The sequence below is a fragment of the Tribolium castaneum genome, chromosome 1, assembly GCF_031307605.1.
Source record: "Tribolium castaneum strain GA2 chromosome 1, icTriCast1.1, whole genome shotgun sequence".
NCBI classification, from domain to species: Eukaryota; Metazoa; Arthropoda; class Insecta; order Coleoptera; family Tenebrionidae; genus Tribolium; species Tribolium castaneum.
In genome coordinates, this window is record NC_087394.1 from 15,363,144 (window position 1) to 15,376,302 (window position 13,159).

At 29.2% G+C, this 13,159-nt stretch overlaps 1 protein-coding gene across 6 annotated transcripts in view; it reads left to right on the forward strand.

Annotated features, from left to right (window-relative positions):
• Nhe2 (Na[+]/H[+] hydrogen exchanger 2) overlaps window positions 1–13,159 on the forward strand; it is a 63,567-nt gene that overhangs the window by 28,397 nt on the left and 22,011 nt on the right. For 3 of the 6 annotated variants that reach the window (XM_064359896.1, XM_064359907.1, XM_064359900.1), the window contains exons 5-7: window positions 2,411–2,703; window positions 2,822–2,892; window positions 12,815–13,051. In XM_064359896.1, the coding sequence (XP_064215966.1) occupies window positions 2,411–2,703; window positions 2,822–2,892; window positions 12,815–13,051 (601 nt within the window). The remainder of the gene's footprint in view (window positions 1–2,410; window positions 2,704–2,821; window positions 2,893–12,814; window positions 13,052–13,159) is intronic. The other 3 variants (XM_015978307.2, XM_015978308.2, XM_064359906.1) reach the window with 1 other exon arrangement.

The window sequence follows — 13,159 nt, forward strand, 5'->3', positions numbered from 1 at the left end:
CATATCAAAAAATAAATTACCATTCTAGGATAACAAATTTTCTTGTAATAAAATCTTTTTTTTTTAAATCTCGAACAACATTTTAAATTTCTTAGGCAAACTCCACACCGTTAGAAAACTTATTAATGATGCTATCGATACATGAAAAAATACAGGCTGTTCCATTTGAAATAAATGAGTTATTCAACTTTTTTCGTTTTGGCACACTCTGTGTATTATGTGCGTGCTTTAAGCAAAAGTCGTCTGTTTGCTAAAACTACGAGGTATTTTGAATTTTTGTGTTGCAAATTTGCTGGAAAATATTCATAGGCGACTTTGTAGTGATTTTTCAAAAAATGTTTTTTTTTACGAAAAGTTGAATAAATCCAAAACGAAAAAAGAGAGACTCATAATAGTTTATATAAATTTCATTATTTTTTGCGTAGATTCCAATTATGCAAAAATATATAGGCTGTTCCATTTAAAAAATATAACTTTAATTCACCTGTATACAATACCCTGTGTAGAATAAAAATATTTTTAGTTTCTGGATTTTAAGTCGATCTATCGGATAATAAAAACAACATAGCAATATTTCAATGACCAAAAAAGTTATAGATCAATTACACAACCCTGGGTCACTCTCTACAGGCTGTTCCGTCTAAACACTATATCGGAAGTATTGAAGGTTCGAATAAAGCTATTTATTTAAAAGTTGGTACTCGGATATAATCCACTGAGTTCTGCTCAATGAAAATATTTTCAAGATGGCAGCACTTTCGGTTATACCGGAAGTCGCTATCAACTTTCTTATCTTAAAGGGAAAGCTATGTTTTTCACAGCGTTTTTGGACTAGTTGAGTTATTTTAAGAGAGTTTTTATCAGATTTCTTTATACCTAAGTTTAACCGTTTTTGAGATATTTAGAATTTTTTAAAATTTTTGGATTTGCACCTGTCACTTAAAAAATTGGTAACACTCTTAGTTTTAAAGATTTCGAATCCATATTTGGCAAATTAAATAAGAATTGTTCTGTTCTCTAGTGTTCTCAAAATTGTAAAAAAAGTTAATAAATCCAAAAATTTTAAAGTTAAGTTTGGACAATTTCAAATACCCATAACTTAATTTTTTCAAATCAGATGTCCCATTTTTATTTTACTAGATGGAGGAGAATTTTTTTATGCATCTATCTATATTAGCATTCCCTATACCTATCTGTGATAATTTTCAAGTTATGTTGGTTTTTTGGACATTGTAGAAAATTTCTTATTAACCACAGCTATCTTTTCATAGTTTGCCATAAAAACCTTCCTTAATAAACACAGCTATTATTACATAGTTTGACAAAGAAACATTTTTGATTAAACAAACAACAAATTCTGTTCAAAATTGTGTTGTCTATCCTGTAAAAACAAAATAAATTCATCTAAATGTGGTTTAAAAAACTTTGATTTCTCACATTTTTTTGTCGTTTCCATGGCAACGTATGAGAAAGACCTATGGCTAATGAATTTCTCAGTTCCAGCATAAAGTTATTGTAACTTGAAAACTATTAAACATAAGTATAGTGAAATGAGATCGATACAGAATTAAATTCTCTACCATTTAGTAAAATAAAACTTGTAGCATTTTATTTAAAAAAATTATGGGTGCTCAAAGTTCTGAAAACTTAACTTTAAAAATTTGGGGTTTGTTATCTTTTTTAGAAATCTGAAAGCACCAAGAGAAAGATCTAGGCTTCATCTTTCAAATTAGCTGAAAAATATTTTCAGATTTTAAAAAATGGCAGAGTTATCGATTTTTGAACTGGAAGATGCACTTCCAAAAAAAAAAAAAAAACCCTAAATATGTCGTAAACGGCTAAAATTAGGTATAGGAAGAGCTTATGAAAAATATCTTAAAATAACTCTAGTAATCCAAAATTGCATTAAAAATATATCTGTCCACTTAAAATAAAGAAGTTGATAGCAACTTCCGGTATAACCGGAAGTGCTGCCATCTTGAAAATATTTTTATTGAGCAGGACCTAAAAGATTATGGTCGTACATAAATTTTCAGATGACTATCATTATTAGAACTACCAATACTTGTAATGTGGGGTTTAGATGGACACCCTGTATTAAAAAAATAAAATTCATTTTTATTTTATAAATGAAAAATTAAAAAAAAAGGTTGTAAATTGAAAACTTCTCTTTAATCTGCATTCAACAAAACTGAAAATAGACGTTAATTCGATAAATGACTATAAATTTGATTTATGTTCCGTTTTCAGCGCAATTCAATATCACATCAAAGTGTACATTATAGATTTATGGAGCTTTAATTATCAATTACTATTTGTGGGAGTAAAAACTGTGAACAGAGATTTATCTACATTTTGATTTTTGCAATTTTTGTACCCAGTCAGGCTAACAGTGTGCAATTTCTTTCAGGTGTAATAATATTCACAGCAATAGCAAATCGTTTTCGATTACATCAGCTAAGCCAAGTGGAGAAATTCGTGATGTCGTACGGTGGCTTACGAGGGGCTGTAGCCTTCGCGTTGGTGCTTTTAATCAGCCCCGATATAGTGCCACTTCAGCCAATGTTTATGACGACGACGATTGCTGTTGTCTACTTTACTGTGTTCTTCCAGGGTATTACGATAAAACCTTTGGTAAAAATTCTTAATGTCAAGACATCCGAAAAAAGGAAACCGACGATGAATGAACGAATTCACGAGAGGGTAATTCACTACAACGTTTTTTAATTAAATATGCACGAACCAGACATCGATGTCGAGTTATTTATTTATCATTTATTCCTAACACGAAATTTTGTTAATTTAAACATTGTATTCACAGTTGATGGATCACGTTATGGCTGCGTTGGAAGATATAATGGGTCAACACGGGAATTACCACATTCGAGACAGGTAAGAAAGGAGTGCAAGGACATTCAGAATGTCTCAGCGATTTGAAAAAGTACATTATGGACCTTTAAATGTTGAAAAATTAATCTTTTTTTTACAAAGGACGAAAATACTAACTCGCTGATTCACCTAAAATTAATTTATTTTAAGTATACAGAGTGTTCTTGGAATTAGATACAATACAAACTTCTGTTTTCCGAAATGGAACATTATACAGAATGTCCCAGCGAGTTGGAAAAGTTTATTAGTCACCTACAAATGTTAGAAAAGTAATAACTTTTTCTTCTTAAGCCATAGATAGTAATCCCCTGTCTCAACTAAAATTATTTTCAAACATACAGTTGTTTCGGAAATCAGCTACAATACAAACTTACGTTTTTTTTTAATGGAACACATTACATTTTTTTGCATTTTAGATGTAGCTTTTAAAACTAATGATTTTGACCTAATCTTTCATTGATTGATTTTGCATAGTTTCTAAAATACAGGGTGTACCAGAAATACGTATGTTAATTTTACCACGTATTAAAACTCATCAAATAAAACAACTTTTTTATATATAACGTTTTGCAAAATTCTTATTTATAATTTTCACTGTTTTCCTCCTTTATTTTGTGTAAACGAGGCGGTCAGTGTTTAATAATTAGTCTGTAACCATAGCAACAATTTTCATTGTTGTTTTAAATTGTTTAACTTGTCCGTTTCTATCACAACGAAAATTGTTCGGCTCTTTTATTTTTGAACCCATAAGCGGGTACATGTTTCAGTATGCTATCTTTTTCCAAATTTTAAGTGAATTTTGGAATTTTTTATAAAAAAATTACAAATAGAAAAGATATTATATTTATTGAGTTCTGTTACCTGTTAAAATTAAAACACGTAATTCTGATACAGCTTGCATTTTTTTTAAAGTTTTTTTTAAAAATGTGTAACTAAGAAACTAAGACTCCTAGAAAAGTTGGACTTTCACCACTTTAAAAGGGAGCTTTCAAACTTAAATATTGTATTAATTGATTGGCGCCTTGCAGTGAAGAACGTAAATCATTTAAGAAGTCTTCGAAAAGTTGAATAACTTGAAAAAGTTAAATGAAACGCCCTATGTTTTGTTTTTGCTTCTCAAAGATTATTAGATAGTCTATCTAAAAACATAAAGTTTCAAATGCTTAAAGGTAATAATTAAAAAGGTGTTTAAAATTTAATTTCAGCAACAATACAGATTATTCATGAGCATTGTCGTTACCATAGTAAACCATACCATAACCATAGCAACTCCGCCGTGAATCATTTGGTGAAGTTTATACGAGGATTTAAAAATTCGCCATAAATATTAACATTTTAATTATTTTACTGTAAAAATAACGAATAATGTCCTAAGAGTAACACTAAAGTTATTATTAGCTAAAAAATTCAATTTTCGACTACTGAAACAATACAATAATTTTTAATAATTTTTGTAATGTTCAATGTTAAATATCTTTTAAGTAATCAGCAAGGGACAAGTAACTGTTATTGTTTTTAGATAGACAATTTAAAGGTCTTTTAGATGCAAACATAAAAAAGGGTGTTCCATTTAAAAATTTTAAGTTATTTAACTTTAACAAAACTCTTATTTTTTTTATTTTCTTGATCGAAGTGAACTAAGAAAAAACACATTCTTAAACTTTGATCATTCTACTTTAAAGTGGTGAAACCACTACAATACACAAATTTTTATAATAAGCGTGTTTTCGTTAAGTAAATTAAAAAACTTCAAAAACCAAGCAAAATTGACCAATAGAGGTCAAGATCATTAGTTTTAAAAGCTATATCAAAAAATTACAAAAATATAGGGTGTATTCATTTAAAAAAACATAAGTTTGTATTATAGCTCACTTCAGAAACACTCTGTATATTTAAAAATAATTAAAGAAGAGGGTTAGTATCTACGGCTTATTCCTTCGGTAAAGATTTTAACTTTAAGTAAATCACAACCAAGCACTGAAATATGCCAAATCAAGAAATTAATTGGTAACCAGAATATTGTTAGTTCAACCCTCAACTGAAATACCGGGCGTTAGGAAAATAAAATGATTACTTTTCCAATATTTAGAAGTGAATAATGGACTTTACCTACTCGCTGGGACAGCCTGTATAAGCTGATTCGTTTAGGGCCATTAGTAGAAATTTTTTAACTTCTAGTTTAGCTAGAGATTTAAAATTTTGTACATGATTCAAATCGACCATTCTGAGTACAACTAAATTATTCTTAAAATAGCTGAACTTTTGGAACGATAAGAAATTGGCGCCAACTTTGAAATTTTAAATAGTAACCACCTGGTTTTATTGCATTTTTGAATTCGGCTTTTAAAACTGACTAAAATTTACCCCAGTTGTTAGTACTTATTAGTAATCTTATTGTTCAAATTCTTATTTGTAGGTGTTCATTTAAAATATTACAACTCGTGAATCCTTTACAATAAGTGAATAATTCTTTTTGCATTTGATAGTTAAAGGTTTAGAGAGTCTTTTCAAGTCTTTAGGATTGTCAACAGTCAAATTGCAAGGCTTCTATGATTTTTTGAAAAAGATGATTGAAAAATATTTATAAAACAGTTTTTTCAAATAAAATGACTTCGTTTTTTCAATAGCAATCAACGGAGCATCAATTTTTATTGACTTTTTTGACTTTGAAAACCCGTTTTTTGTGATTTTTTTCAAAAAGTGTAACAGATAGATATAAGACGTATTGATAAAAGTCACCATAAATATCGATATTCTTTCGATTGCCGTTAAGAAAATAAAGTCGTTCTATTCGAAAAAACTGAGTTGTAGCAGTTTTTTGAAAACCGTTTTGAAAAAAATCATACTAGCCATGAATTTCGACAGTTGACAATTCCGAAAATCCTAGAAAATTCTCTAAAGCTTCGGTTATGGAATGCAAAAAAAAATTATTTACTTATCGTAAAAGGTTCAAAGGCTGTGTTATCTTAGATAAACCCTTCTAAATGAAAATTTTAACAAAAAAATTGACATATATCAAAAACTATGACAGATAAGTACCAACAGTGCGGGTTAATTTTACTCAGCTTGAGAAGGTGAATTTAAATATGCAATAAAAATATGTGGTTACTATTTAAAATTTTAAATTTGGGGCCAATTTTTTGTAGTTCCGGAAGCTCAGCCATTTTGAAAATAATTTAGTTGAACTCAAAATGATCGACTTGGATTGTGTACAAAATTTTAAAGGTAGGCACTAAAAGAATCACCCTGTATTGTTGACCTTTAAAAATGTTAAAAAATCAATCTTTTTCTTTACTAAATCCGTAGTGATACTAATTTGCATCATCTAAAATTGTTTTCAAATATACAGTGTTTCAGAAATAAACTCGTACCTACAATACAAATTACAAACTTATGTTTTTTTATTTAAAACACTCTAAATTTGATTGCATTTTTGGACACATCATTTAATACTGATGATTTTGATCTAAACTTGTATTAGTCGGTTTTCCTATATAGTTTTTGAAATAATTATATTTTTTCAACGTAAAACACGTTTTTTTAAATATTTATTACACAAAAACTTAGAAGCCTATAAAAGTAGTACTTTTACCACTTTAAAGAGCAAAGTTCAAATCTATGTTCTATATACCAATTGTTCAGCGCATAGTAATTAGGAATTAAAAAAAAATAAGAAGATTGTTAAAAGTTGAATAACTTGATAAAGTTTAATAAAACACCCTAACTTTTGTTTTTGCTTCTCAAAAATTATAAATTTTCTTTCTAAAAACAAAGTTTCAAATGGCTAAAAATAATTAAATAAATAATTAATAAATAACAAATAAATAATTAAAATATGTAGTATTTTTTCAAATCGCTGAGCCTCCTGTTTTTAATTTAGCATAGCACGATATGATATCAATTTTTGCACATATTTACTCGAATTTCATTTTCCGCACGCTTTATGACCAATAAGTTATTTTGATTAATATTTGATAACAATTATTAGAATTCCTCACACATATTTGTAATCTTGGTAAATATTAGTCTGAGTGTCAAGGGGCGAGAAAGTATTCGACCTCAAATTCCTCATAAATGAATATTTATATCTAAAAATAAATGCGTTGCGGAAATATTCGAAAATTGTGTGTTTGGTGAAATGTTAGGAAAAACATGTTTTGCATGTGGTATTAACATTAAATCCGTCTAATCTGTTTTATTTTTAGACTTTTGAATACACTTTGATTAATAAGTAAAAATTGTTAAAAGCAAAGTGCACATCTTTTTTTTTCACGTTTGCTAATGTGAGGATTTTTGCTTTTGTTGAGCTTTAAACTGGTTCGGTGACCTTAGAGTCCGGAGTTCCCGACGCGACGTCTCTTATCAATCTTTCAATGCTCTAATCCAGCTCCGGATTTCGACTGTAATAAACCGTTATCACTACCAAACTGTAGCAGAAATTTCTATTACAAGACGGAATTCGACGTAAAACACAAAATAAATGACAATACAAAATTACTTGTGTTTTTTATGAACAGTTTATTTTTTATCGGAAGAAAACGTAAATGGTATCAAATTATTTTTATGTCCCATTAAGCTTAACGGTTATACCAACTTGCGCATCGCATAAACTAGAGTTATATTTGGATTTAATATCTACAAATTGTTGAATTGCTACCGTAATGATGTACAGGGCGACTCGAGCTACATCACTGGCAACACTTTCACCAGTAATAAAACACTAAAGCTAAATGTATTAGAAAAATTATCAGTACATAATTTTTTTAAGGGAAATAGGTTTTTTGGACGACAATAGGAAATCGCATGTTTAAAATCTTATTCACACAAGCGTTTTCATGACAAAAATAAACCAACGACAAATAAAAGGGTTCAGAACGATAGATACATGACAAAATAGAATAATGCAGAATAGTCAAAATTTCACTAATTTCACCAAACAAAAATAATAAAACAAGAATTAGACACAGTGTGCGTACCAATTTATGTACCGGGTGTTCAAAAACCGGCGCACCAACTCAATGGTGTGTGGTAGAGAATTGCTTACAAATAAAGGTAAAAATAGTAAAAAAATTCTTTGTATTAAAATTATTGATAAATAAAGAATTTTCAATAAATGAATTGTGGTAACGTTGTCTAACAGTCGTGATCTCAATAGAATTTGATCAACAATAGAAATAAATAATTTTTGAAATGGTTTCCTAGGAAATAATGCCCAGTGTTGGCACATCTACAAATTGTGATTTTTTTGATAAATTTTATTTTTTTTTAAATTAAAAAACTGCTAAAGTCTGATTGTAAATTTAAAAATAATTATTCATCGTTTTGTTAGGGAACGATTACTTGGTGTGAAACATAAAAATATTAAAGAATACTAAAAACTGAAGAAGTTAACAAAATAAGTTTATAGCTACAGATTTTTTAAAATAAGGCTTTAGGAATTTTTTTAAGATTTTTCCCGTAATCTACACATACTTCTCAACAACGTACCACTGAGTTGGTGCGCCAGTTTTTGAGCATCCTGTATTTGTTTTCCAGTCAAATGATTTTTATTCTTTTTAATTATTAAGTATCCTTCGTTATTATTCCTGGCATTTTATTTTATTTTCGTTGTAACAGAAAATAAATACGATTTCTAAGTTTCATGTATTTTTTTTATTCAAAATTATTATACAGGTACTGTCGTTTGTACTTACCTATTGTTAATTTGTTTTGTTCTATTATGACATTTGTAAAATTCTACCATTCATACTTTATCGTTTGTCTTTTACCTTACAGTGTAAAATGTATTCAGTTGCAATATAAAAACACAAAAATATAAAAATACATTAGCTTTTTTTGTGCTCGGAATTATCCCGAAATCGAAGAAATATGTTAAATGGACCGCGAAATTTTACTTAAGCTAAGTGAATACAATATTGCCACGCTAAGCTAGTGAAATTAAAAAAAAGTTTTTTGGGGTATAATATTACTGATACAACCTACTAAAAAGTTCAAACAATTAAAAAATGTTCCAGGCATATTTGTACATTCTGTAAATATTTTTTTAAAACATTGTACATTGGCGATATTGTCTCAAGGGTGTAAGTAAAAACGCCACATAATACTGTTCCTACAAAACATTATTTTTATCCAAAAATTTTCAACTTTTCGAAAGTAATTTTTATTGAAAAAAAGGAAACATAAATAAAATTGTAAATAAACAAACAACTAAAAATAAACAAAAGTAAGAAAGAACTTGCTGTATTAACGGGCATACCGTTTCTAGCAGCTACTAGAGCATGCTGCATATTTTCTTCAAACCATGTTCCTCTGACCTCAGTTGACTTTATTCATGACGATTATGTAAAAAAATCCATGAACTTTTATTCATTGGCGATATTGCTTAGCAATTGTTTTGGCGGTATTACAGACATTCGTACTTTAAAATCTTTTGTTTGTTTACTTTGAAAAAAAACACCAAATTTTAAAATTTCCACCACTAGGGGATAACACATTCTTTACTAAAAGCAACTGTTTTTTACAAAAAGTACTTTCCTTCACAAATTCATCGGTATTCGACAAATTTTTACTTGAATATTTTACTATGGCGCCCTTCACACAACACTTTAGGCGGTAAATGCTCCGCCAAACTTAAATCTGTGGTTAGAATTCAATGGTTTTTGAAATGCAGTTCCTAGATTTTGGCCCTTGGCGTAATTGCTAGCTTGGCGATATTGTATTCACTTACCTTATTAATTTTATTATTTAGCTAGTACAAGTATAGTTTTATACAGCGTGCTCAACAACTGGCGCACCAACTTAATGGTGTGTGATAGGGAAGTGGTTACATGTAAAGGTAAAAATAGTAAAAAAATTCTGTGGTTTAAAGTTATTGATAAATAACTAATTTTAAACAAATGATATGTGGCAACGTTGTCTAACAGTCATGATCGCAATAGAATTTGAGCAACAATAAAAATAAATTATTTTTAAAACGGTTTCCTAGGAAATAATTCCCAGTGTTGGCACATTTACACATTGTGATTCTTTGGATGAATTTTAATATTTTAAATAAAAAAAACTGATAAAATCTGATAGTAAATTTTAAAATAATTATTCATCGTTTTGTTACGGAACGATTACCTGGTATGAAAATTAAGAATATAAAAAAATAATGAACACTAAAGAAGTTAATACAATAAGTTTGTAGCTCCAGATTTTTTAAAATATAACTTTAGGAATTTTTTCAACATTTTTCCCGCAATTTGCACTTGCTTCTCAATAACGTACCACTGAGTTGGTGCGCCAGTTTTTGAGCACCCTGTATTTAAAAAATTGGAAAAATATTAAAGGCCCTTGTAGCCGAAGCTAAATGAGAATGAGTTCCAGTTTTCACTGACAATCTAACGCAGATTTTACTTCTATTTTTATTTTGCTTGTAAAATTCAAAAATTTAGTTTTAATGTTTTCATAGGAATTTTTTTGATTTTGTATTAACTTCTGTTAAATTAAAGACCGGTTTTGAATTTTGAACAAAACAAGTCATACCGTTTGTATAACATCCCAGCAAATCAATTGATGTCGAGAAATTCCGGAAATTCAAAGTAATTTTCAACTTATCGATGGCTATAACTTGTAAAATGCGCGTTTCTACCTATTTCTGTATTTTTCTCCCAAACTGTAGTAGATTCTGACTTAAAATTTAAGCAGAGTAAGAGATGTCGTTCCAAAATTATAAACATTAAGCTGTTATCCATTTCCTATCTAGCACAAATTCTCGAGTTTTTTTTAGGCTTGTCACATTTTATACTATGTACTTTTTGCGAAAAATGTGTTTGAAGTATAAATTCGATTTAATGTGTTTACGATCACAATAATAAACCCCCCATCGCATAATCTGTAAGATAGTTAAAGTTTAAAAAAAAAGGGTTGAGTCGATTGAAGAAAACCATAAAAATTCAAGAGCATTTTCGAGTTAAAGAAAGTTTTTGAATAAAAACTGAATTAACCTTTGGAAAAATAAATTTTGGAAAATTCCACTTTATAAGTGGCGATTACTAAAGTCTACTGGTTCCTGTTGGCATCCCTTGAACAAAACATAGTTTAACACCTGACATACCAAACTTTTATTTTAAACACGACGCGTTTCAACCACAATGTGTACATCTTCAGGTAAGAATATAAACTCAGTTTGAAGACTTCTAGAATTAGAGAATGCATATCTACTTATAATGTAAATAAAAAAAATTCTACACCGATGGAGATGGCAAAAAAGGTCTACGTTTGCGAGTTACATACGTTTCAAAGTAATCAATCCCAAAAGCTTTCTCCTAGGTGTAGTGCATACAGTAGATGCGTTAGGAAGGAGAAATAATTCAAGTGCACACTTTTGTTATCTGTTCTACCCATTTCTGGTTTCCTAGCAACGTTTTTATTTCCGTAGTCCTCCGAAGCAAGGCCTTTAGAGAATGGCTACTTTGAAAACGTTCTAATTTCGCTAACACAAAGTGTTAGAAATTTTTTGTAGATTCAGAATTGCCTTAACTATATGCACCTTTCCGGTGGAGACTGAGTTGTGGACCACTCTGTATTTACTTTAATATACAGGGTGTTACGAAAAGATGGGGACGACAGGGAACTAGAGATTCCCTGGCACAACATAGAGCGATTTAGCCCATCTTATCTCTATACTAAGTTGCACCTTTTAATAGTTAGAAGGCGCCAAACTTCAAAATTTATTTTCGATTTCTTTTAATAACTTTTGAATGAAACATTTCATTTTAATTTTAATAGCATTTGGTAAAAGTAATGTGCCATCCAAACCACATATTTTGGTACTGTTGCATTTGTGTTTTGTTATTGTAAAGTACTCACCTATTAACAATTTACCACTTTTTCATACATATTTTTATTATACGTTATCTGAGTGATGCAATTATTTTTTTATTCGAAAGACTCATTCTTGATCAATTTTTGGTACACAAGTAATTCACATTTACACTGTCGTTATGGAAAACGTATTAATTACAATTACAATAAGTGGAGTAATAATTAAAAAATAAAATGAAATAATTAAAAGCAATTTAAAAAGCAATAATAATATCTAATTGACGAACATCCAAAATATTGACACTTCTACTTAAATATTTTTTTATTCCAAAACCAAGGTCGATACAAAAATTATAGAAAATACAAAAATTAATTCATTGATAAAGAGTCTTTTGAATAAAAAATTGAGAATTACACCGTTCAGATAACGTATAACAAAAATATGTACTAAAATGTATTCAATTGTTGATAGTACTTTAGTATAGTTGTAGTACTTTACAATAACAGAAAAACAATAAATTAGCACCAAAACATGTGATTTTGATTACTTGTACCAAATTTTTTCAAAATCGGTTATTTAATTTAGAAGTTACTAATAAAAAACAAAAAAAATTTTTGGAATTTGGTGCCTTTTAACTTTTAAACGGTGCAAGTTGGGATAGAGGTAAGTTGAGTTAAATCGTTTTATTTTGACTTGGAGAATCTCTGGTTTATCCCCATTTTTTCGTTACACCATGTATTTTAGATCTAGAATTTAATAGTAGTTTAGTTACCTAAAATAAATAACCTGTAGGAAAAGTAGTTAAAAGCCTAAAATTTCGTTCGTTATTCACTTTTCTTGTAATCTATTTACTCAAAAAATATCTGCTGCTACTCGTGTTCTACGATATATGAGTTTCGAATTATATTGGAGCTTCAAGAGGCCATTGTGTTTATAATAATGGAATTTAAACTCCCCCTTTGACACCTGACTAGCAAAATATGCTTACAAGATTCCATCATTATCTTTGTGAAATAATATTACAGAACGTTAATCAATATTACGTTCAGAATATACCAAATAGTTCTACTAGACAAAAATTCCAGTTATTTACTAATAAAATGTTTTTCTTTTCAGATTCAAACGCTTCGATAATAAATTTATCCGACCATATTTATTGCGAAACCATCAAGGTGCCGAACCAAAAATTCTAGAAACTTATTCAAAATTAGCAATGAGGGACGCCATGGAATATATGCGTAGGAACGCTTCCACCATAGGTAACATTTCCGGTACAGAAAGCATGTCCGCTATTTTCAAGAATTATACGGCGGGCAACCTCAATGGCAGGTGCGCTACCACATTACAAACTTGGTAAATTAACAGCACTGACCATTTTGCCGTAATATAAATTTTAATAAAACTTATAATTGACTAGATGTAGTTGTAGTTAGTGCTTTTTTGCCATTGTTGTATGGTTGT